This window comes from Musa acuminata, chromosome BXJ1-4 (genome assembly GCF_036884655.1).
Source record: "Musa acuminata AAA Group cultivar baxijiao chromosome BXJ1-4, Cavendish_Baxijiao_AAA, whole genome shotgun sequence".
In the NCBI taxonomy this organism is placed as follows: Eukaryota; Viridiplantae; Streptophyta; class Magnoliopsida; order Zingiberales; family Musaceae; genus Musa; species Musa acuminata.
Genome location: NC_088330.1, coordinates 8179156 through 8205953, shown reverse-complemented (window position 1 = coordinate 8205953; position 26798 = coordinate 8179156). Strand labels below are relative to the sequence as shown.

General features: G+C 45.3%; 2 protein-coding genes across 2 annotated transcripts; one reads left to right on the top strand and one right to left on the bottom strand.

The window, feature by feature from the left end:
• Window positions 1–566: 566 nt before the first annotated feature.
• On the bottom strand, window positions 567–7326 carry LOC135645390 (ER lumen protein-retaining receptor A-like). The gene is made up of 6 exons (XM_065163718.1): window positions 7068–7326; window positions 6714–6979; window positions 3066–3181; window positions 1221–1294; window positions 1087–1150; window positions 567–993 (listed from the first exon to the last, which is right to left on the bottom strand). The coding sequence occupies exons 1-6, from the start codon at window positions 7156–7158 to the stop codon at window positions 957–959; spliced, it is 648 nt and encodes a 215-aa protein (XP_065019790.1). The 5' UTR covers window positions 7159–7326; the 3' UTR covers window positions 567–956.
• Window positions 7327–8243: 917 nt separating this feature from the next.
• On the top strand, window positions 8244–9930 carry LOC135645386 (UDP-glycosyltransferase 88B1-like). Its single transcript, XM_065163712.1, has one exon. It carries the CDS (start codon window positions 8346–8348, stop codon window positions 9822–9824), a length of 1479 nt encoding a protein of 492 aa, XP_065019784.1. The 5' UTR covers window positions 8244–8345; the 3' UTR covers window positions 9825–9930.
• The last annotated feature ends 16868 nt before the right edge of the window (window positions 9931–26798 follow it).

Genomic DNA, 26798 nt, shown 5'->3' with positions numbered 1-26798 from the left:
GTCGGTTTACGGTCATTTGCCAAGTAGTGATAGAGCAAAGCAAAAGGGGAGAATAACTGCGAAGCGGAGGGCTCAAAGATGATTGTTCTTGAATTAGAGACAGATGAAGAAGGTGGTTCCTGTTATCATCTTTGAAGGGAAGGCCACAGTATTTCTCGAAGAGGACAACTACGTATTTATACAGACTTGTTTAAACAAAGAGAAATATATGAGAATGCATGAGAAGGATCGAGTTCAGCTGCTCTCTGAGGACGGCAGATTGTTAATGTGCTTTTCGTTGCATCTTTTAAGGACAGTTTGGAAGACGCTTCTTGTCAGCCAATTTGAACAAGAAATGAGCAGAGTGCAAGACTAGAAATAAACGTAGCAATATTGCCACTTTGATTTAGTCTTTAAGACTTGAATGGCTCGGTGAAACATTCAGATCTTGGCGAGCAGCATGCATGCCCATGACACACATCGGAGTCAAATAATTTATTCTCTGATCAGTGAATATACTCACTGTATGGATTTTCCGGGACACATTCAGAAACCACCGGGACGATAACGAAAATATACTCACTGTATGGATTTTCCTCAGTGTCATTAGAAGGAACTATAAATGTTCAGGAAATGCCAATTTGTTATCAGATGCTGTGATAACACTCGTGATTACACCCCATGTTCTCAACATAAGTGTGTGATTGAATGAGGCACAGAGATTGCTCAAGTTTCCAGTCACAATGTGATATGTTAGATTTTGGAATGACATGCTGCAAACAACAAACGAACGAACAATGTGACAACCCAGACTCCTGAAATCTCTAACACTATCAGCATAGAGTATGGTAATGGATCATGCATGGCCCAAAATTTGTTGCCATCTGATGACAACAGATCTTCCAGCTCAAAGTACCTACTAGTCCTCCCATCTCAGATATTTACCGTCTTGCAGCCGCTTGGCTTTCACATTTAATTCAAGCCGGGAGTTGAAGCTTTGCATTGTTTTTCCAGCTGCAAATCCAACACCATCAAAATAAGTAACTGTTTGCATCAATTTTGTGGTGTATATGGTACTTAGTTATTGGCATTCGGTTGGCTTCCTACCTGATGAAGTAGTAGTAAAAGAAATCAGCATAAAGGGCTGTTTGAACAACACCGGCGATCCAGGCTGCAAGAAAGCAATGGTTTAGAGAAAATGAAAATTCTGCTTATGCAGAGGATATACAAAACTATCTTACATATCCATGCGCTGTAATGGTCTTCTGTGACAAAGCGATAAATCCAGTTGAGAATGTAAAATGCACGATAAGCCCTGAGGAACAAGAACATAACTTCATTCTAAATCTTGTCAGGAATACCTAATAGGTTGAACTAGGGCATAGCAAACAATGGAGGATAGATACAGATAAAAATTGCTAACATGATGTGTTGAAGTTGCTTATTTTCCAGTGGTACACGAAGACAGAAAAACATATCTTCAAGATTGCCAAGGCCTGGAATTAACTTCATGCAAATTGGTTATTAAGATGGTCCAACAAAATCAATGGCCAGAAGGCCCTAGAGGATCATGTATTAGAAAAAATACATAAATTATATTGAGAAATTGAGTTTGTATACAAAATAACCACAACTAACCAGCATTGACGCAAATATTTTGCATACATATAATCCTTCTCTGCCAGTTTCCGAAGGTCACTTGAAGAAAAGAGATTAAATCATGTATGGGTTGGAATTACTTGAGAACACACGTCAAAAATGACACTAAGGCTAATGTATGGAGTCCATACCCTAGAATGTCTTATTAAGGCTAAAAAATAGAGAAGAAATGAATTAGCAGAATACAAGTTACAACCATCAAGATGGTTCATTAAAAATAACAAGAACTCCTGATCAAGTAAATTCAAATCGTACGATGGAGACATTTTGATGATGTGAGCTATAATATGTGCCACTTCTCTGTAGACTGCAGTTATTGCCATTATCTTAATAAGATGCGTTTGACATAATCGGTACCTAAGGTCATAAAAGGAAGTTTAAGAATAGATGCCTAAGTTGCTTAGCAATAAAAGGTATCCGCATCAATTCGGACACCGAAAATGAATTACCTCATAGAAGGCACACTTTACGCGGCTACCTGACAGTCAAACAAGTATTTGTCTCACTAACTTGGTTGATCCCCGATCAAATCTTATAACTAACAATCCAAGACCAGGTGTGCATGCAGATAGTACTTTCCGTGAAAAATCATTAGTAAACAGATCAATATTATAATATGTCTATACCTTCATATGTACCTCAATAGAAGTAAGCTGTAATTATATAATTCAACTTCTTATAATGTAATTTCTTGGAGACACTTGACTAGCGGAAGATAAGGAATAAAAGATTGAGAATCATTTTGCAAAAAGTTTGGAAGAAGGGAACATTAACAATGAGATTAATACGGGGCAGACACACACAGACATGCATATGTTATATGACTTAGGTCCCACATTGTTGACGTTTGGATCAGTGTAAATAATTTAGAAGCACAATCAGACATTTGCACTTCACAGTCAATAGTAAATTTCTTGAATTTATAAAAGACAAAGTGCAAAAGCATCTGCCACATATGCACACACCTAACAAGTTGTACATGATATCAATCATAGGTAAGTTCTTCACAAACTACTGAACAAAGAAGAACAAAGTCAAGATTTCAAAGTCATCCAAGTCTAGAAATTAGATTTCAAGCATATCACAAAATGATAAAATAAATTAGGCCATAAAAATGTAGACCTAAAGAATGTTAAAAATGAATATCATTCCGGCCGCTTCTGACTGATGCTTTCTTTGATCACCAAAAGCTAAAGACTCGGATCTAATATGAATTTTCAAAACAAAAGAATGCACTAAAACTCTCCACAATCTCAGAGGAAGCACTTCATACACCAAAAAGTCAATAGAAACTTATGCATATTCTCTTGTTCATGAGAGTTCAAAGCTGTCAAGTTATACATAACCTATTTTCTGCTATGAAGAAAGACGGAAAAGACTAGAACTTATTCAAGCATAAATCAAGGTAAGCATATTAGCTCTAATACCCAAGGAAGAGGACATATTGGCTGGTCAGGTTGTCCACATTTCTGCTTCTCTGAAGCAAAACCAATTGAGGAAGAATTGCAACTGCTTCTAAAAATATCGAAAATGCCCATAATACCTGCGAATGGACCACCGATGATGTAAGTTAAAGAAAAATATGTCCAACTAAGAAACATAGCACAAAGTTAATTTAAAACATAAACTGTTTGGATTATAAGTAATGAAAAGGAGAACATTTTCCCTTTTCCAATTTCTGTGCGTGAAGTGTAAGAACAAAAATTTGGATCCTTTTCAAATGGTTGGATAAAATTTGAAAGCTGTGAAAGAGTAAGTGGTAAGTTGGTCTTTTAATTCCTATACAGCTGTTTTGGACCATCAAGAATCCTAACTCCTGAACATACTCACTGTCCTAGGAGAGAAGGCAGCTAGAATACGTGGAGAAGAGGTCATCAATGTTGACTATTCTTCAAGGGACTGGGGCAAGCTAGCACAAGTCAACTATTGGCAGGTCACAGGATTATAAAAATTAGACTATTGGTTGCATGAATTGCATCATAATACAATTTAGGTTTGAAATTGAGAACGCTTCAAGCCTCTAAATTCCCTCTTATTGAGATTTTTTTCTATTTTTCTACCTAGTTTCTAATCTTCCCAGCCTTTTCCTTCTCTTCCACCATTCCATGTGCTTCTACAACAACTTGACTAGTGTTTCCGGTCATAATCAACCCAACAACCACAACTGAATATCAAGATAGATCTATCATCATAGTTAGCTTTTGTAACAATGAGGCCACCGATAATAGTAAGTTCTATAATGAGAATTCAGTATAATCTATCAATTCATTAATGAGAGGTCAGTATAGTATATCAATTCCTTTCTTCTTACTATAAGCGCAAACTGCAAATTGTATGGGCTAAAACTGCAATTGTTTAAATATTAGTTAAGATCAATAAAACTGACCACCAAGATTCAAATTGAGATTTTATGATTATGGTAATTGATTGTCCATCATGATTCAACAATATTTCACCTTATATGTAAATTATCCAAAGATGATGAACTGGTAGATAAAATGAGGTACAAGGAACCTAGATGTCCTGGATGGAATTATCCAAATGGGTTACAGTATTAAAGACCTAGCTCATTACATTAATAAGCAAGTATGCCCATATAGAAGATGTCGGCTAACCTAGTTGGTGAAGACTTTGACAGTTTAATGCAAGGTCTTGGGTTCAAATCCCACTTTTGCCATTTACCCTTTGCTAAAAAAAGTATGCCCATATATTATTCTCTACAAAACCAGCATCATATCAAATGCTGAATTTCAAATACACCAATGTGACTTATTTTCACACTTACCGTTACCTCATATAAGCAAATCTCATTTAGTACATAATTAAGCATAACACAAACTAACCTGATACTCAAAATGTAACACCCCTGATTAGTCCCACATCGAAAGTGGGCAAGATTAAGATTGACTTATAAGAGTATGATGAGTGTACTACTATCAACTTCAGCTTAAGCATTTTGGTCAGTGGATTAGACCAAACGAAGTTGATAAGCTAGTTAGCCCATCAGGCTCGAGTCTTAATATTTGATATTAGAGCCAACCTAGCATTTGGGCATGGTGAGGGGGCTCGAGTAGGAAAGGGCTACCCGTAGATGGAGTCAGAGGACTCGTCACGGCGTGGAGCCACCACTGGGCTACGCCTCACATGCACTATGCTAGGGTCTGATCTGGGTTATATTGGGGCTTGACGAGGACGTCAAGCCTTTGAGTGGGGGTGATTGTAACACCCCTGATTAGTCCCACATCGAAAGTGGACAAGATTAAGATTATCTTATAAGAGTCTAATGAGTGTACTACTATCAACTTCAGCTTAAGCATTTTGGTCAGTGGATTAGACCAAACGAAGTTGATAGGCTAGTTAGCCCATCAGGCTCGAGTCTTAATACAAAATGTATGGCTTGATAAGCATGAATTACATGCTTGAGTTCCTCAAGTTCAGAAAAAAAATTTGCACAAAATGAAATAGAACTAAAATATGATCCAAATTTTCTAATTTCATTTTTAGGGACGCTTTAAACATTTTTCAGTGGATACATTTCTGGCAAATCCTTTATATGTATCAGGCCCCAGAAAGATTTCTTTTTTGCATATTATGACTAAATAGTTGACAAAATTGTAGCTTCCAGCCTCTCACTGTGATGCTATATGTGAGAATATGTTACCATATGAAAAAACGGGTTCTATATCCCTTTGACACCTGTTTTTCCCAAAAAAACCCATTAAAGGATACCTGAATCCAATAAGTAAGGTAGACCTCAATACATATCTATCCTGATGTCATTACTACCTATATAAGGAAAGTCATTTGGTAAGGGACCTGAACCCATATCCTACTATATATATATAGTTATCTGGATCCAATTTGGATGCACCTCCCTTTGCGTATCCATCACAAAATCAATTAAAAGTTACTTGAACCTGGTTTAAGGAGGGTGGGCAGATCCAGATGCTCAAAAACAACCAGATCCATGCACTACCATATCCCATAAACTACAGCACAATGCAAGAGTAATTTGTGTCATCAAAATTTGACAATGAAGTAGAGAAGGCAAGATAGAGAATGCAATGTCTGTTGCAGATGAAACTGTTGAGTCTATCTGCAACTCTGAGGTCATATAATTACCATATCCAAGAATACCATTTCAAGATTTCCATTGTAAAGGTTGTGGACCAAACATTATTATCTTTTGGTCATGACTGCTGTGTCATGATTCTGTTATTAAAGAACATTCAAGTGAACACATTGGAGAATAGTCATGGTTCTAAAGTAGAAAAGATGAGAAAAAAACACTATAAAAGTAATATATAAATTAGAAGTATAAAAAGATGAAAGCTTTGAGCATTTTCTTTCCCTAAAAACATTGTAATTAATTCGGATAAAACAGCCAATGAGAATAATAAACGAGCTTTAAATGTGTTAAACATAGCAAGAAAATGAATGAAATGCCAAGACCAAAGGAACTGAATAACAGGAGATGAATCAGCAATTTTAAAATTCACCATCAGATCATGATCAATAACTTATCCTATCATTTAGTAGAGATTTGATGTACTCTCGCTGATGTTTCTTGTCTATATCTTAAGTGCAGATTACTGACCTGCGAGTAGAGCATCCAAATATGTGCATACTTGAAAATATTGCTCTTATGCCGGCGCGGAATGTCTAAAGCTTAACATGCAACTAGGTTGACTTATCATTCCTTTGCTGGAATAAAAATTGCATTTCCAAATACTCAAAAGGCCCTTTTAAAATAACAAAATCATAATATTCCCCACTTGGTAGGCATCCACGAATTTCCACAATCAAACAGGTTCAGCAGTTTACACAGAACTGACATTGTTGACACTCATATTGTATTGCATCAAGATACAGCTACAGAAAACTAAACGGGAAAAGTATGTTGACAAGTAACAATAAAGAAATTGGGATTCGCAAACTGTCAAAGGCAGTTCCAATTATTCCTATTTAATTAATATAAAAATGCGACGATTTCAGAAAAAAGAAGTAGCCATTTGACCGAATGGAAACAATAGTATGAGGCGAGTTAAATCGAATTAATGATCGCCTAACAATACCTCGCGGATCGTAAACTTGTCATGGAAAAAGAGCGCGAGAAGAAGGCTTCCACCGATGAGGGTATAATGCCGAAACGTATCCTGATCCTTATCGTACGTCCGCCGCACCAAGGGGTGAGACCTCATGTACCAAACAATGGCGAGAGAGCTGGCGATGAACACGATCTTCATCAAGGTGTTGTACACTGAGACGACGTAGATGAAGAGATCTAGGTAGCGGGTCAGGAACACCAGGGCGTACAGCTCCTGCGTCTTGAGCGAGATCCCTGGCACCACGAAACGCCCAGAAATTGAGATTCCACAAGGGACCGGCGGTGATTCGGGGGAGGGGCGGGGTTCCGGGGAGGGGAGAACCTGAGCAAGATTTGGTGGCGTAGATCTTCAGGAGGAGGACGAGGACGCTGACGAGGTGCGACATGTCGCCAGCTAATCGGAAGGCGTTCATGGCGGCGGCGGCGGCGGCGGCGGAGGAGGAGTCGGGAACGGGTACTGTGGAATTGCTCTCTGCGGTCGATCGTTAGGGTTTGGGGAATCCGGAGAAGAAACGTTCGGCTCCTTTCTCTTGGGGTAAAGCGCACCACGAACGTTTCGCGTAGAAGAGTGAAGGGGCAGGAAGGATGACGTGGCAGAGTGGTGGCGAATGTTCTGGAAGAAATAAGAAATATTCTACGCATATCAAATAGAGACAATAATATTAAATAAAACTTATATTTAAATTATATTTTATTTTCCCAAAAAATAAATTCGGAAATTTTATTTTTTATTGAATATAAGTTTTTTATATAATTAAAAATAATTTTAACACAAAGCTTCCTTTGGTGTGCATTTAAATTATAAACGAGCAGTCTTATTGTGACGCTAAAGTTATCCTCAAAGTTCAAAAAAAAATTAATTCTAGTTCATAAACCCTTTAATGCTTAGTCAATCCCAAAACAAAAAAAATCTTAAAAAATAATTATTGATTTTAATTATTATGACCTGATAAATTTTAATGATTATACGATATGGATAAAATATTTTTTTAATGTATTATATAGGATCGATATCTACCTGGCTCAATTATGAACTGAGGCCATCCTTTGTGTGATGATTATATTAGCATGTGTCGAAAGGTAAAATATTTCTTGTATCTTTCAAAGGAATTATATTATATGGTTTAGAAATCCATTGGGTGGACCCACTGGAAGGATCACAACATGTTTCTTACATGGGAGTGAAAGCAGCCAAAGTAGAAAATACAAATTGGTATTAGCTGGTATTCGTAGTTCTACAGTACAAAACTGCCCCTCTTTGTATTATTCTTTGCGTTATATACATACAGATTGCTCCCTGAGAAAAAGAGCGACACGTCGCCTTAATCATGTATTAATGGATATATACAAAATATTTCATCTATATAAATAGTTAAGTTTATGATTATTCCATTGATTTTAATGAGCTTTCGATCAAATAATTCGGGGGAAGTTTCTAGAAGATGCATTTAAGTGTCCAGGACAAGTTGTTGGCGCACACTTGAATCATTCGTTGCACTCCGACGACCACGTCAGTGCTTACGTTGACCAGAGTATGTGAAGCGGCGTTACATATACCGCGGTGCGGCAAGAAAAGCTCAGATATCGGCGAGCAAAGGCGATGAAGGAAACTGTGGTTTTGTACCCAGTGCCCGGGATGGGCCACTTGGTGCCCATGGTGGAACTGGCCAAGCTCTTCGTCCTCCACGACTTCTCCGTCGTTGTCGTCCTCATGCACACGCCCGTAAAACATCCCTCCGTGGATCCCTTCGTCGCCCGCGTCTCCTCCGCCTACCCCTCCATCTCCTTCCACCAGCTCCCGCCGACCGCCTCCCTCCCCGATACCTCCGTTACCCGCTTCTTGGACCTCGTCCTCCCCAACAACCCCCAGCTCCTGCACTTCCTCGCGGCCCGTTCCCGCACCTCCGACATCCGCGTCGTCGTCCTCGACTTCTTCTGCACCGATGCCCTGGCCGTCACCGCCAAGCTCCGCCTCCCTTCCTACTTCTTCTTCGCCTCCTGCGCCGCCGTTTTCGCCGCCTTCCTCTATATTCCGACCCTCTACGCCACCGCCGACATCGACTTAAAGGCCCTCGGTGACTCACCGCTCCACTTCCCGGGGCTGCCCCCCGTCCCCGCCTCCGACATGCCCCGCGAAATGATCGACCGCGATGAAGACTACTTCAAGAGGATGATACGTGTCTTAGAGAGCCTGACGAACGCCGAAGGCATCCTGGTCAATTCGTTCGAGGCCCTGGAGGCGGAGGCCGTCCGGGTCCTTCGGGACGGGACCTGCATTCCCGGTCGTAGGATGTCGCCGGTTTTTTGTATCGGCCCGTTGATCGCCGACGGGAGCAGGGACGTCGGAGAAGATAAGGTGGAAAAGGCCGAGTGCGTGGCGTGGTTGGACGAGCAACCGCGCGGGAGCGTAGTGTTCCTCTGCTTCGGTAGCATGGGAATGTTCTCCGCGGAGCAGCTCAAGGAGATCGCCGCTGGCCTGGAGAGGAGCGGACAGCGGTTCCTTTGGGTGGTGCGGGCTCCGCCGAGCGAGAACCAGGGGCCGCAGGGATGGGGGCTGCCGTCAGAGCCAGACTTGGAGGCCCTGTTGCCGGAAGGATTCTTGGACCGGACAAAGCAGAGGGGGTTCCTGGAGAAGTCGTGGGCGCCACAGGTGGAGGTGCTCAACCACGAGGCGGTGGGGGGGTTCGTAACGCACTGCGGGTGGAACTCGGTGCTAGAGGCGATCACGGCCGGGGTGCCGATGATCGGGTGGCCACTGTACGCGGAGCAGGGGATGAACAAGGTGCTCCTGGTGGAGCAGATGCGGGTGGCGGTGGCGATGGAGGGCTGCGCCAAGGAGCTGGTGGCGGCGGAGGAGGTTGAGGCCCGGATCAGGTGGCTGATGGAGTCGGAGGGGGGGCGGGAGCTGAGGGAACGGGCGGTGGCGACGAAGCAGAGGGCGGCGGAGGCGAGACGGGAAGCGGGGACGTCTCATCAGGCGTGGCTGGACGTGGTGAAGACCTTTAGGAATGGACGCACGTCACCACTTCGAACCACAGGATTGACGAGTGAGGACCACGTCAAGATGCCGTGCGATTGATGACATCCGGCACCCGTCGGTTGAGGAGTAGTGGACTCCCCATGTGACAAACAATTCAATGGTTTGTGTACCTGTGTTGGAAAACCTAAAAATAAATATTAAAATATTTTGAATAAGTAAAAAATTTAGTCAAACAATTAAATTATTAATTAATTTATTTCTTAATAAATAATGTGATCCTTAAAAGTAAATAATTTAAATTTTATTTTTATATGTGAATAATAAAAATATATAATTTTATCTTTACGTATAAAAGTAAAATAAAAATAAACTAAAAAATATATTATTGTTTACCTGAGCTAACTTTCAAAAATTTAAGAGCAGCTCATTTATTAGCTTATTATTTTTTATATGTATATTAATTATTTTTTTCCTTGCTTCTTTTCCATATATTCAACCCACACCTTTCACCCCCCAACAAAAAAAAACACTAATAATAAAACGGAGTCTCCTCAAACATGGAGAAATGCATGTCAACTCATGCTTTTATCACTAACTCCCACGTGCGTGATCAGGGGCTTCGTCGGCTATGGTCACCCGTGCTAAAATTGTACCACTTTGACGCCCTTCTTCCAGGATCTAAAGCGCGAGCTGCCGCCACCTCCTCCGTTCCACTCGCCATGGCGTCATCGTCCTCATTCCTCGGAGCCGTCTCCTCCTTCAATCTCCAAACCTCATCCAAAACTCCACAGGCTTTGGCAACCTCGTTGATCCCACTGAGCCCAAATCCCTTCCGTCCTAAAACTAAACTCCCCAAACTGGCTGCATCACCCTGCAGACGACAATTTTGTCTTCCAAGAAGACGCATCGATGCTTCCCTCTTCCCCGCCAAGAAGGCACACTTTACGCGCAGCTACCTGACAGTCAAACAAGTATTTGTCTCACTAACTTGGTTGATCCCTGATCAAATCTTATAACTAACAATCCAAGACCAGGTGTGCATGCAGAGAGCACTTTCCGTGAAAACTCATTAGTAACAGATCAATATTATAATATGTCTATACCTTCAGCCTTCAGATATGTGCCTCAATAGAAGTAAGCTATAATTATATAATTCAACTTCTTATAATGTAATTTCTTGGAGACACTTGACTAGCGGAAGATAAGGAATAAAAGATTGAGAATCATTTTGCAAAAAAATTTGGAAGAAGGGAATATTAACAATGAGATTAATACAGGACAGACACACACAGATATGCATATGTTAGATGACTTCGGTCCCACATTGTTGACGTTTGGATCAGTGTAAATAATTTTGAAGCACAATCAGACATTTGCACTTCATAGTCAATAGTAAATTTCATAGTCAATAGCAAAAGCATCTGCCACATATGCACACACCTAACAAGTTGTACATGATATCAATCATAGGTAAGTTCTTCACAAACTACTGAACAAAGCCAAGATTTCAAAGTTATCCAAGTCCAGAACTTAGATTTCAAGCATATCACAAAATGATAAAATAAATCAGGCCATAAAAATGTAGACCTAAAGAATGTTAAAAATGAATATCATTCCGGCAGCTTCTGGCTGATGCTTTCTTTGATCACCAAAAACTAAAGACTCAGATCTAATATGAATTTTCAAAACAAAAGAATGCACTAAAATTCTGCACAAATCTCAGAGGCCCTTTAGACACCAAAAAGTCAATAGAAATTTATGCATATTCTCTTGTTCATGAAAGTTCAAAGCTGTCAAGTTATACATAACCTATATTTTCTTCTATGAAGAAAGACGGAAAAGACTAGAACTTATTCAAGCATAAATCAAGGTAAACATATTAGATGTAATACATGATAAGGTAAAATTTGGACCCTGGCCACGTCACAATCAATGTCGCGCCACTCCACCGATAGGTCAGCAAAAGGTGCGCTCCCGTACGTCGTCGTCCCGCGCGGGCGACTGCACAGAGATACAGTCTCGCCATTTCACGTGCCCCGGGATGACAACCGCATGAAGGTACTATTCCGTTGTTTCGAGCGTTCCAAGATAGCGACTGCATATAGGTATCATCTCGCCCCTCGAGGATCGATCGCCACGCCGAACAATACACCTCTCTGTTGGTGATGAAGGCGGTGCTCTCTTGATTCTGAGTCGCTATCCGAATTTGGTTGTAGCCCAAGAATACGTCCATGAACGTGAGGAGTTCATGGCCCGCGGTGGCGCCGACTAGTTGGTCTATCCTAGGAAGTGGATAGTAGTCCTTGAGGCATGTTCGGTTGAGATTGGTGTAATCAACACACATCCTCCAGCTTCCATTGGATTTCTTAACGAGAACTACATTCGACAGCCACCGACGGTATTTTACCTCGATAATGAATCCTACCTCTTTAAGGCGATCGACCTCATCGCTGATTGCCTTCTGTCGGTCGGGAGCAAACTTCCTTGGTCTTTACCTCACCGGTCGAGCCTTAAGTGTTAGGAAAGGGCTGGCCGTTAGTTTGGGGGTGTGCGACCGAGCTGAACCTCAATTGAATCCCGTATGACTGGCAATAGACCTTGAACTTAGCATTGTTGAACTGAACCTCAATTGAACTTACCCTTATTTAAGAGTCTTGAAGGCCAAGGTTCGTCCCCCAATGTGCTCCCCATAGATCCCTTCGTGGAGCTCGGCGAGGACCGTTTCAGTTTCTGATGGCACTAGGCAGCGTAGGAGAGATTGAGAGAAAGCCCTTCGGTACAACTTCCCACCGATGACGTAGTACCAGGCTTGGGTGCATCTCAATCGTCTCGCAGTCGCCGGGTCATCGGGCTTCGTTCCATCCTTCTTGAAGTAGAGGATTTCCTCTATCCAGCTTGGCGGTGCCTCCGTCTCAGCGACCTTGTGTGTCATCATTGTTGGCGTCGTTACGGACTCGGTTACCAGGGTCAACTCTGGGCTGCAAGTGGAGGCTGATCTGGCCAATGCGTCATCCCGTGTGTTCTGCACCCGAGATATTCTAGCGATCAAGAGGCGGTTGAAGTGATGTGCGAGCCACTTCGCCTCCATCATGTATAATGCCATCATTGGGTCCCGGGCTTCGTAGCTCCCGTTGACGTGTCCCATCACTAGCTGGGAGTCGCTGAAGACTTCGAGGTTGTCAACATGCATCTCTTGGGCAAGGCGTAGGCTGTGAAGTAGCGCCTCGTACTCGGTTTTGTTGTTGGTGGTTCGGAATTGTAACTGGAGCAACCTCTCATAGGTTTCATCAGACTGTCACGGACAAACTTCGAAATAGGATGTTTGATGTAATGCTTATGTATGTCCGTGTCTTTTGATATGTTCATGCTTTGTACAGCATGTAGAGAGATAGCCGAAGGCTTAATAGTCCCATTTTAGTTGGGTTTGGTGGCAGCTTTAGGCTTGTAAATAAAGGTTATGTCATTTGGACACTTGTGAGAGATTTTCGGTCTGTAATGGACCATTTTAACCTTTTGTTGTGCAACTATTCAGAGCTTGTAAAGTCTGTTTGTAATTTGCATTGTCTATGAAATGTTTCTTGGAATGTTTGCTTGTGGATCTCGAGTGACGCATTTTCTCTAACTCGTTCTCTCTTTTGTGGATCCTAAGGGACGTGGGAGGCTTCGGGGAGGCTGACCTTTGCAGACGGACACGCAAGAGTGCCGCACGACTTAGGCAAAACCAGCTAAGTCCGTGACATTATGGTATCAGAGCGGGACAATCACTCATGGAAACACTTAGCATGCAAACGTGGGGGACCTAACTGGGCTACATTGAGGGTAGTCAGCACACGCGTAACCGTTTGAGGGAAAACGGACATGGAGATGTAGGGAAAAGGAGTTGCTCGGAGGAGCGAGCATCTGAGATTAGCATTCAGAGGAATAGCCAACCCTTCACGCAAGAGGCACCATGAGAACAGGCAAGCTTGTAAGAATGTGGAGCACACAAAAGGTTGGGATGGTTGAGTTTGAGCTACGGCTCAACGTTGACAACTATACTTGATGGTGCTCAAGGCAAGTGAGGCGCTTGGTAAAAGATGAGACCATACAAGGTGGAATAAGTTGCTCAGCGATCGAAAGAGTTGTGCAAAGCTCACAAAGGTGAAGGGAATTGTTAACTCAAAGAATTCGGTACTCATACATGGGCTTGTATGCAGACGATGGAATGTTTGCGGCCATCCCAAGGCAACCGAAACTCGGTGCCATGGAGCATTGAAACTTTCTCTTCGGCATGTGAAGGATACGTCCGTAGGAGGCTGAAGTGTACTACGAGTTCAGCATGTTGCTAGGCCTTGAGTGGTGCAGCGGGGGCTGTATTGACGTGGAGTCGCAATCTAGTAAGTGCGTTTGTATGAGGCAGAACAATGCACAGTTTGTTCAGCAAATCGGAGTAGTTCAAGGGGATGGTGGTCTCCGAAACGAAGAGAGATGTTGCTCTAACGGGACAGTTATCTAGGAGGGATAAGTCCTGCCTCTCTAGAGGGAGAATCATGTGGGACAGACCTCACATGTTGAGGAGGAGTACTTCAACAAACAACAACTTGAGAGAATGCATTGGTGGATATATTGCAAGATCAAGTGGGGGAGTGACCCAAAGCAACACAAATGAAGGCACACTTGGAGTCGATATGGAGATCGGACTCAAGGGAGGGGTGACCCGTGGAATGGTGGGCACGAGGGCCACCATCAACTCAATGCAAAAACGAGGAGCGGAGCAACTTGGGTGTAACTTGGCAAAGTACCCAAGCCGCATGAAGGGAGCCAACATAGAAGATGAAACATGGAGCGGAGGCACAGTGCTTTTCTTGGACGGTCAAGGACATGAACTCTTGTAGAGGCAAGAGCAGGATCATGTTATTCCATGGGTCCTTCATTCTGATGGAGCGGACTCATCTTGCATAATGCCAAAGACGAAGGGAGCTTCTAAGCACATGCACTTTATCTCAGAGAAGCATTTGATGGAGGAACTAAGGCGACTCAACTTGTAGAGGTGAAGTTAGGTTCAGAAGGTCTTAGCATGGGGCAAAAGGACGCGGAGGCAGGTACTCTTGAAGAATATGCCATAGTGTTGCCATTCAAGTTACCATGAAGAAAGCGGTGCGCAGCGAAGATTATGCTGGTAGGGGCAGAGGCCCAGGATCCTGACAATGGTGCACTAATTGCAGTGAAGTCGGGGGACCTTGGGAGCTACTAGGCAACGGACTATTATAGAGCAGTGCTTCATCTAGGTGTGACCCAAAAGTGGGTGGATGAAGGTCGATTACCAAATGAGCAAACAAAATCGAAGGTGAAAGAGACCCTGCAATGTATTGGCAGAGGCTATACATGGAGTGATCACAATTCGAGTTCATCCCATAAGGATCATAATGCAATGGAGATATCACCAGGAGGCGACATGGTGCAGCAGATCGTGGTGGAACAGTTCGTGACAATACGATACACACGACATAGTCCCGTGAGGGACTAGATCATACAGAGGTATGATCGGGAGCTACTGGAAGCTCCACTTCGGTGAACAACACGACGGCAAGAAGGGCTATGGATTTAAGGAGTGAAGGCCATGGTACTGCAGAGGCGGGTCTTCCATGCGTGCACCGAATTTTGCATCGGATGAAAGCCTTGGTCATCAACATATGGGGGTTGTGTTCCACCAAAGGAAAAGTTCGAATGCAAGTACCAGTGAGTCCCATGGGAGGGACTTGATCATGCAGAGGTATGATCGAAGCAGTTGGAGAGTTGGACTGCTCTAGAGCCTATATTTGCTTAAGGGAGCTCGACAAGTTAGAGGACAAGGTCGAGTAAGTGAACGTTGCTACCAAGGAAGCTAAGGAGAACAGAATCGGTGCAAATCCTACAACGTGATGGCAGAGGATATGCATGGGAGTTGCAATCTATCTTTCCATCGACCAAAGGGAGCTGCTTGGAGAACACAGAGGTATTGAAGTAGGGGGTCGAAAGGGGCGAGGAAGCGACGACGAGTCCAGAGGGACTTAGCTACCCAAAATCAAGCATCAGTTAGAATGGAGGTGGACTCAAAGGAGTGCCACAGAAACATATCTACTGATCATGAAGAAAAGGGATGCAGTTGCGAGGCGACGGATAGTAGGGTCATGGGTATGGCATCGCCATGGTACCGCAAAAGCGGGACTTCCGTGAAAGTCATTGATCCCTTGCTCTCATGGAGGGAGAGCACTTGGTCGTGAAAGGGGCCGAGGAGGTAGAGCATGCAGAGGCAAACTCTGAGTACCGAGACAAGGCTAAAGGGCGGAGGCCAAGGAACTTCGTAAGACCGGTGTCAACGAGCTTCTCATTAAGATAGCTGAAAGTGAAGGATTTCGGGTCATGCAAGAGTGCATGACCAAGGAACGAAGCAGGTAGTATGCGGTGCTGTACCTTTGCTACTCAGTGGAGTAGGCGGCAGGATTGATGGAGAAGATGATACAATCCAAGAGGCGACCAAATCTATTAGAGAATTACTCCAAGTTGGGGTGAAAACTTCCTGCATTCCAAAAGTTCGATGGCATTGAGAAGGTGAATCACAGTAACTAACTCAACACAAGGAGTGCAAACACTTCAAGTACTTCAGAAGTGTGAGCAAAGAGTAGGCGAAGGCCAGCAACCAGTTTGATGCATGGAGTACAACCTCGAGGAGGCAGGCGAAGTCAAGTAACCTTTGCCTTCTCGACCTTTAGGAGAATGGGCGAAATTGAGTACCCTAATTCTCTCATCTATCCAACAAAGGAGCTCTGCATAGGTTCAAAGACCCTTCGAAGATATTAGAAGACAATAGTTGTCAAATCCTCACCATTGGTGATCAATTCTACCGAGAGTAGAGTATTCGCCTCATTTCCCAACAGAATGTCAATCGAAAGCGGAAGTGATGGAATCTACTTGGAAGTGACAACTAAGTGAAAGAAGAGTCGATGAGCAAATTTTGTAGAGAAATGACTAAAAACTTTGAAAGTTTGTGAGGCGATCCTCGTTAAAGCTCCAACAAGCATCCACCTAGTTCAAGCAGCATGAGGCATTTGAGAGACTGGCGCATAGTAAGGATGGTCTTTTCCTTCATCTAGAGAATCCGTAGGAATCAACAAGGATCAACACAATTCAGCCAACCCCACACCAGAGTCAGAGTCATTAGTAAGTTGAAGCAGCATGGCAGATCAAAGGTTCGACTACTAAAAAATAATAGCGGAGAGCAGTTGGGAGCCAAGAGACGCATTGCAACTAGAGCAAAAGATTGAAGACTTATCAAAGGCAAGGAGTTGTAGTGTTCACAAAGGCTTCGACAAGGACGTCGAAGGAATAAGTGGGGGAGAATGTCACGAACAAACTTCGAAACAGGATGTTTGATATAATGCTTATGTATGTCCATGTCTTTTGATATGTTCATACTTTGTACAGCATGTAAAGGGACGGTTGAAGGCTTAATAGTCCCATTTTAGTTGGGTTTGGTAGCAGCTTTAGACTTATAAATAAAGGTTATGTCATGTGGACACTTGTGAGAGATTTTCGGTCTGTAATGGACCATTTTGACCGAGCACCGCAGTATCTGACCTGATGCGTCGAAGTTGGAAAGGATTTGTCGCAATGGCTGGTCGGTGATCACTTTGACTATGTGAGCTTAGAAATAGGGCCATAGCTTTCGGGCCATCTTCATGAGTGCGAGGGTTAGCTTCTCAATCGGGGAGTACCATGCCTCGGGACGTGATTGACGTAGTATATGGGTTATTGCATTGGTGGTGTCACCCGAACTAACATCGAGCTGACTGCCTACGTTAAGGCCGCCAGGTAGAGACCAAGGGTTTCGCCTGGTTCGGGTGAGGTGAGTCGAGGCAAGCGGGCGAGGCACGCCTTCAACTTTTCAAAGGCTTCTTTGCATTTCGAGGTCCATGTAAAGTTGTCGACTTATCGCAGAGCCCGGAAGAAAGGGAGGCACTTGTCACCCGAACGCGACACGAACCTACTGAGCGCCGCCAACTTTCTGACGAGTTACTGCACCTCCTTGACCGAGCAGGGGAAATGAATCTTTGTTACGGCTCAAACTTTTTCTGAGTTGGCATCTATCCCCCATTGGTAAATAAAAAAGCCGAGGAATCTCCTCGAGCTGACCCCGAAGATGCACTTCACGGGATTTAGACATATGTTGAACCGTCTGAGCATTTCGAATGTTTCCGCTAGATCGGTCAAGTGCGCGCTTGCGGTCTTGCTCTTTATGATCATGTTGTCAACATATACTTCCATATTCCTACCAAGCTGGTGCTTGAACAGCTTGTCGACCATTCTTTGGTAAGTCGCCCCAGCGTTCTTCAGACCGAAGGGCATCACTTTGTAGCAATACACCCCTCTATTGGTGATGAAGGCGGTGCTCTCTTGATTCTGAGTCGCCATCCGAATTTGGTTGTAGCTCAAGAATGCGTCCATGAACGTGAGGAGTTCATGGCCCGCGGTGGCGTCGACTAGTTGGTTTATCCTAGGAAGCGGATTGTAGTCCTTGGGGCATGCTCGGTTGAGATTGGTGTAATCAATCTCATTGGATTTCTTAACGAGAACTGCATTCAACAGCCACCGAGGGTATTTTACCTCGATAATGAATCCTGCCTCTTTAAGGCGATCAACCTCGTCGCTGACTGCCTTCTGTCGGTCGAGAGCGAACTTCCTTGGTCTTTGCCTCACTGGCCGAGCCTCGAGTGTTGGGAAAGGGGTCAGTACGAAGAGGGGGGGGGGGGGTGAATTAGTGCAGCGGTAAAATCACATCTTCCAAAAACTTTCGTACGATAAAATCTATTTACATTGAAAACTGATTTCAAAAACTTAACTTGAAAGCGTACGTAAGAGCGTAGTGGATGTAAAGCAAGTAAAGAGGTTTACAGTTAAAGTAGATTGCGTAAATAAAACGCAAACCATATTTTTATAGTGGTTCGATCCGCGTGACCTACATCCACTCCACTGATTCCTCTTCCGTTGAGGCCACTGGCATCCATTATCGATCTTCGTTTAATAAGCGAAGATCAATCTCCTTCTTACACCTCTCTTCTCCTTTTCATAGGTTTAGGAGTCAACCTTTACAAGCACTCACTCCTCTCTCATACTTTTCTAACACATAGAACTTGAGGAGGATTCTCATAAGAGATTGCAATAGAGTTTCTTTGCTTTTAAACTATATGTGCTTGTCTCTTTTAACCAGGGATGAGAGGGGTATTTATAGGCTTCAAGTTGATTCAAACTTGGAGCCTAAAAATATCTCATCCCGGGTTTCCCGGGCACGGGCAGTACCACCGCCTGCGTTGGGCAATACCACCGCCAGTGTTAGTCTGACACTAACAATGCACTGGGCGACACCACCGCCTGGGATGCTGTGTTGGGTGGTACCATCGCCCAGACTGGCAGTACCACTGTTTGGCACCCTGCCATGGGTGGTACAACCACCCAGGCGGTACCACTACCTGACACAATCTCAAAAACTATACCATAACGGTGTCACTTCTTGGGGCACTGTTTGAGCCTCTCATTGGACCCAACATAGTCCTTACAAGGGCCTAGCTGGCCCCTAATTCGGTTGGCCCAAATCCAACCTTCACGACGATCTTCTTGGTGAGTTCCGACGAGCTTCTCTGGCAAGCTCCGAGACTTCTCGATTGGTTCCGCTAGAACTTCTGACGAACGTCCAAACTTCCGACGAACTCTTGAACTCCCAATAAAATCACGTCCTTGACTCCAGGACTTCATTTTGCTTCATGCTTTGCTATTATAGTTAATCCTGCACATGTAAAACACACTTCGATCTAGACAATTATTACTAAGCATTAATCATGTTGTCCGGCATGTCATTGGTCCCTTGACGCTTCGTCCGACTCTTCGGCGCATTGTCCTCTCTTGCAGCCTATTGCCCAATCGACTAATTGACTCTACAACTCCGATATCCTTGACGCATTATTCACTTTTCTTGGCCCGATGCCTGAATCTATGACCCGAAGCCTTCCGTTGATACGCCGACCGATCCTCCGGCCCGACGTCCAATCTTCTGACATGTTTTCCTCCAGCCCATTATGATTCTTCCTGCTTTAATTATCTCATCTTGATCGAAGCATCTTACGTCACTCAAAACGTAGATTAAATCATAAACACTTATCAATTAGTTTTATCATCAAAATACGAGATTCAACATCGGGGTCGATGTTGAGCTGGTGCTAGGTTACTTCTGGGTCAATCTTAGGCATCTCCTCGGGGGACCATGCGAATACATCGGTATTTTTCCTCAAGAAATCGATGAGGTAGAGCTGATCTGCTTCGAGGAGCATCGTCCTGACCTTGATGGTTAGATTGGGCTGATTCCTTATAAGGAGTACCTCAGTGAGTTGCTCGGGAGGCTCCAGTCACATTGGCACTATGGGTTCCTCATGGGGGTTGGGGACTTGATGGGGGCGTGATTTCCTTGGGAGAGTAACCGCCGTAAGATAGCATCGCTTTGACTCTCCCGGATCACTTCGAGATTCCCCGATTCCCATCGAGGTCGAAAACTTGATGGTCTTGTGGTAGGTGGATACCACCGCCTTCAGCTTGTTGATGATTGATCAATCGAGAATAACATTGTAGGCCGAGGGCAAATCGACTACCATGAAGGTGGTCATTATCGTCTTCACTCTCGGCTCATCCCCGATGGTGATAGGGAGGACGGTGGTCCCGAGCGGGGAGATCGAATCCCCTGTGAATCCGGTGAGTACCGATGTCCTGGGGGCGAGGTCCTCCTTAGTCAGGTCAAGCTTCTTGAAGACATCGAGGTAAAGGACGTCGGCAGAACTCTCAATGTCAACCATCACCCTTTTGACCCGAGCGTTGGTGATCCAGATGGAGATCACCAAAGCATCATCGTGATGGGCACGCTCAACTTCTTTAGCCCCGAAGGTGATTTCCGGCTTGAGCTCGGGCCGAGGACGTTTCTCGATCACGCTCCGGGCGTAGGCCTTCCTCGCTGTTGAGCTGCCGTCGTCGACCGCTGGTCCTTTGGAGATGATGTCGATTTGTCTTTCGACGAGCCCCTTAGGGCGTGGAGTTGCTTCCCGGGGTCACTTGAGATAGCGCCCGAGGTGACCTCTCCGGATCAGTTCCTCTATTTGATTCTAGAGGTCGCGACAGTCCTCCGTATCATGTCCGTAGTCCCGGTGGAACCTACAATATTTGAACTGATCTTTGTGAGTAGTTTTCATAGGATTGGACGGTCGTAAGAGACCCTTCTCTCTAATTTGGAGAAAGATCTCAGTGCAAGTCATGTTCAGGGGGAGAGGCGAGGGCCTCGTGAGTAGTAGCTCTAGTCGGTCGGGCCTCCGGCGGGGTTACGTCAGGGCTACTGAGGTCATGCCCTGGGATAGTTCCATTCTTGGCCTCTTGCCATCCATGCGCTTTTCCGCCACCAGAGCTTCGGCGGTGATGTATTGGTTGGCGCACTGGAGCATTTCAGAGATGATTATCGGTGGCTTCTCGATCAGTGACGAGAAGAACCTCGAAGGCTTCAAGCCCATCAAAAACACCTGCATGATTAAAGAGGGGTGAGCGTCCGGGAATCCCCAGATTTCAGTGGCGAAGCGTGCCACAAACTGAGAGAGCGACTCATCTTCGCATTGAGATAACGCGAGCAGATTAGCCATGGAAGGCCTAGGTCACATGCTGGCGAGGAAGTTATGCTCAAACTCTCTAGCGAGCTGGTCGAAGGATGAGACTGAAAACTGGCGCAGTTGGCTGAACCACGCTCGTGCCGATCCCCTAAGGGTGGTTGAGAATGCTCGGCACATCAGTGCATCGGGGGTGCTATAGAGGGCCATCTGCGCCTGAAATGTGGAGACATGCTCCGTGGGATCGGAGGCACCGTCATACGTCTCCAATGCCGGTAGCTTGAAGTTGAGGGGTACCAGCTTGTCATGTACTTCCTGAGTAAAAGGGGATATGCCCAAGTTGCCTTCATTGGATTCGCTCCATGATTTTCGGAACTCGCAGTGGAACTCGTCCAGGCGTTGGTTGACCTGGGGCAACTGGGCCTTGAATGAGTCATCCGCCGAGTCAAATGATATGGTGTCGGGCTCAGAGCGGGGCGGTGTGACTCGGTAGGGTGTAGGTATGCTCTGCTCGGGCATACCTCTCGAGTCCGTCGTTTGCTCTCGGGCTTCTCCCGTCTCGGCCTGCTCCCTTCTCGACCTTTGCCGGGTCAGGTCGGTCGGTGGAGCTACTAGCCACACAATCTGGGGAATGAATGGAACGAGCATATGCATCATCCCTGCCATGGCTTGCACTTGCTAGGTCAGGCTGAGGAACGCCTCGGGTGACACGGCCAAGGGTCTTGTGGTAAGTCTGGGGGGCAACAACCCTGGGTCATTGAACAAGTGCCAGTAGCGATCTGGCATTGAGGCTGGGATCCCCCCATCTTTGCGGACGGGGAGGGGCTGATCTCCATGCCCAACCGAGGGGTGACCGATCGGTGGTTCTTCCTTGGGGAAAGCTCCTACGGGATGCTCCTGCGACATGACCCTCCTTCTAGCGTCAAAATGTTGGTGAACAAATATGTTGTGATTCATGAGTCAGCGCGGCTTGATCTACGGGTCGATGTCAAGAGCCTTCTGTCGGCGGAGCTGGATTCGAGGTCGACCGGGCCCTCACGACGGGGTGTTGGTCAGCCTTTCTTAGTCCGTGTGCTGGTGGATGGTTCGCCATGGGGACGTCGATCAGCGGCTTCCAGGGTTGGGATGCTCGCGGATCGAGGGTAGTTGCTTTTCTACAAAAATGACCTTCGTCGGGTAATTCCCGACTTTGGGTCCTCCGACAAGTAAGTCAGTAGTGGGTTTTATTATTCTTTTTTGCCTCCCCTCTGGCCGGATGCCAGCCATGGGCTTTTATACCATTGTATGAGGGTCGGTTGCACACTGATCCTCGAGGGATGACGCTTTCGATCGGCCGCTGACTCGGGATGCGTGGAGCGGTGTCAAATGTTACCGCCCCGAACTCTTAGGATGGGACATGTTGAACAACATCTTGATATGGATTCTGACTTAGCATTTGGAGTATTCCCTGGCAGACTCTCGAGTTGGCGTGGTGGTACGCGGGTCGAGACGACGCCTTGGCACGGATTCTGTCATGGCGTGTAGAGTCGGTTGTGACGTGTCTTGGGCCCAAAATATGCCCTATCAATGGCGACGTGGCAACCTTGGCATTGGATGTCCCCTTTACCGACTGAAGGTTCACCATCCCTGCAAACGAAATACCAATCGATCAGTTAGCTATGGATGAGACGGACGACCCCAAAACACGTGAAAAACCATACCCCCAGTGGCTTGGCTCAGTCCCGCCTCGACCAACCACTCCTCGATCATCTCCCTTATTGCCCGAGAAGAGGATAGAATGCCCCTCAATCGACTCATGTCCGCGATTTCTCCATCAAAAAGAAATGGTGGTACGTTATTCATAGTTTAGGAAGTCCATCCGGTACTGAAACCCCACCCCCGATTGCAACTAATAAAGAAATAGCGACTCTTTAACCTTTTTTGTTGGAAGAAGCGTTGCTAATTTTAAAACCACTACAGGTAGTCAGGTAATACCCACCTCGCCCCTTACACAAATGGAAGCAAGTTTATAACTAAGGAAAGCCATGTTGGGAAATCTTGGGGGCGACATCAGATGCGCAGCGGAAGAACAAGAAAACAAAAATCCCTGATTCCCAAAGAGATGTTCATCGTCATGCGAAGATTGGTGCGTAAAATCCACAAAACTTAAAACTACGTATAGAGTATATTGTGTTACCTAGAGAGATCGTATATCTCTGTTTTCTTGCAGATCCTTAGGAGAGAGTGAAGGAGGTCAAGCGTCCTCCTCTCTAGCGGTGATCCACACAGCAAGACTGCGACGACGCTCCTCAAAACTCCAGGCCTGCTCTGAGGTGGAGAGGGGGAGGAGAATAGGAGAGGCAAGCAAAGACTCTAGCCTATGAGGCTCTGAATCCCTCCTATTTATAGAGGTCCCCTGTCAAACCCTAATGGATCCTCCCCTAGTGAGCATTGGATCTACATCTAATAACCCAAGCCTTTTTAGATTAGTGGATCTCTATCCAATAATCTCTTATGGGCTCTTATTGGATCTCATCCATGGGATCCAATAATTTAAGGGCTTATTGGATATCCAATAAGACAAGGGCTCCGTCGGATATCTCATATCCGAACCTCTACTCATCGCAATGCCTACCATATGTGTGTGACCCTCTAGGCCCAATATCGAGCTGGCCGTGAGTCATACCTATCAGAACTTCTTCTAACTTGGTGAATTATTATCTCTGTAATAATTCACTCGACTCATCGACTACGGACGTACTAGGCCACTACGCCGTAGTCCCCAGACGATACAGGAGAATCCAATCCATTGGACATGTCTATCCTCAGTTACCGTGTACCTATAGTCCCTCATCCATCTAATATCCCAGAGACCGTATATCGAGCATGGTGTTGTCAGACCCATACGATTTCTACTCGAGTCTCGCTCTAATCGGATTCTCCCGGAGAACTCTTTTTCTCTCAACCCGAATGACCTTGGCCAGGGATTTGTCTGAGTAAGAGCACATGAGATATTCCTCTCATGACGCCGAGAGTGGATGATCCTCTATCGACACTCAATAGCCCTCATAAGGTCGACTACCACTCCCAATGACCATCTGTACTAGATCTGGGACAGCCAAATCTATAAGTCTGGTATCAAATAGTAGAGCACTCATACAGGACATCCTTGGTGTCTCAAGTATAAGGACCAGATACACCACTAGGACTACAAAATCGCTGTCTGACAATAAGGCATCATCAACCATCCAGCATTCCATAAGCGGATCAATTAGTGAACTCATTCTCCAATGAGCACTTGTACTGTATCCCTAGTGTCCCTACACGAGCAACTATGAGACCAGCTACATCCATCATATGGATGGGTATACAGCACACTAGTCTGTCCGGTTATCACGATGTCCCTCTCGAGTAACCTATGACCAGGATTATTTAGGATATGTGTTTAAAGGTGAATCGATCTCATTATCATGATCTCATCATGATCCGATTCCCATTGCACAAATCCAAGGACATCATAATATATATATGCATATATGCAATAGTTATAAAGTAATATACACCAAAATATAATAAACAAAAAGATTCTGTATCAAGTCACACGTGCCATCACTCACGTGATTGGCTTGCTGGGCACCTATGACGAGCAAGCCACCATATAGCGCTAGGAGTTCGACACCATCTAGGACGACGATATCCCCCACTTACGGATGCACTCCTCGATAACGAGATGTAATGGGAATCGCAGCCTCGCCTCAAGGGCACCCACAGTCAGCCCAAATCCACCGGGAAGCGGATCATACGACCGTTGGCCGAGCTGAGGGGCGTGAATACCATAACACTCCGGGATACAATAGCGATCCCGAAGCATCCCCAAAAGTTCCTCGGTCACCACTGAGTCTACATCGTGCCATGACTTGAAGACCAGTCACTTGGCCAACAGGTCCAGTCTTCGCTCATCGCGCAGTTTAGCTCCCCGACTTATGACTCACCAGTCTTAAACTTGAGCCTGAGATCGGTCACTCGGCCAGCAGGTCTAGTCTTCGCTCGTCGCATAATTCGTCTCCCCGACTTGCGACCCGCCAGTCTTAAACCTTAGCCCAAGACTAGTCACTTGGCCAGTAAGTCCAGTCTTCGCTCGTCGGACAGTTCGGCTCCCTGACTTGCGACCCACCAATCTTAAACCTGATCCCGAGTCTAGTCACTCGGCCAGCACATCCAGTCTTCGCTCGTCACGCAGTTCAGCTCCCCGACTTGCGACCCGCCAGTCTTAAACCTGAGCTCAAGACCAGTCACTCGGCCAGCGGGTCCAGTCTTCGCTCGTCGCATAGTTCGGCTCCCCGACTTGCGACTCGCTAGTCTTAAACCTGAGCCCGAGGACTAGTCACTTGGCCAGCAGGTTCAGTCTTCACTCGTCGTGCAGTTCGACTCCCCGACTTACGACCCGCCAGTCTTAAACTCGAGCCCGAGACTAGTCACTTGGCTAGCAAGTCCAGTCTTCACTGTTAGGATTGGGGTCGGTACTAAGAGGAGAGGTGAATTAGTGTAGCGGTAAAAACTACGTCTTCAAAAAAACCTTCGTACGATAAAAGCTAATTTCGACATAGAAAATCGATTTCGGAAACTTAACTTTGAAACACATTTGTAAATGAATTGAAGGCAGTAAGCAATTGAAGAGGTTTGCAGTTAAAGTAAATTTCTCAAGACATTAACGCAAACCAGATTTTTAGAATGGTTCGGTCAACGTAACCTACATCCACTTTCGGCTTCCTCCTCCAACGAGATCACTGACATCCACTAGATGCCTTCCTTCAATAGGCGAAGGTCAATCACCTTTTACACACCTCTCTTCTCCTTTTACCGGGTTTAGGAGTCAACCCTTATAAGCACTCACTTACTCCTCTCTCAAACTAGTCTAACACTCAGAAGAGGGAGAGAAGATCATACAAGATTTTAGTAGCGTTTCTTTCTTTTTAAACTCTTTGTGCTTGTGTGCTTTAACCAGAGATGAGAGGGGTATTTATAGGCTTCAAGTTGATTTAAACTTGGAGCCTAAAACTTTCTCATCCCAGTTTCCCTAGGCATGGGCACTGCCACCGCCTGCGTTGGGCGGTACCATCGCATAGTGTTAATCTGACACTGACATTGCCCTAGGCGGTACCACCGCCCAGGTCTGGCGATACCAACCCCTGGGGGGTAGTGCTAGGTGGTACCACTGCCCAGATTGGTGGTACCACCACCTGGCACCCTGCCAGGGGCAGTACAACCACCTAAACTAGCGGTACCACCACTTGACATAGTCTCGAAGACTGTGCCACGACGGTGAGACTTCTTGGGGCACTGTTTGGGCCTCTTATTGGGTCAAACATAGTTCTTACATGGGCCTAGATGGCTCCTAATTAGGTTGGCCCAAATCCAAGCCCAATTACGTGCTAACTATAAAATC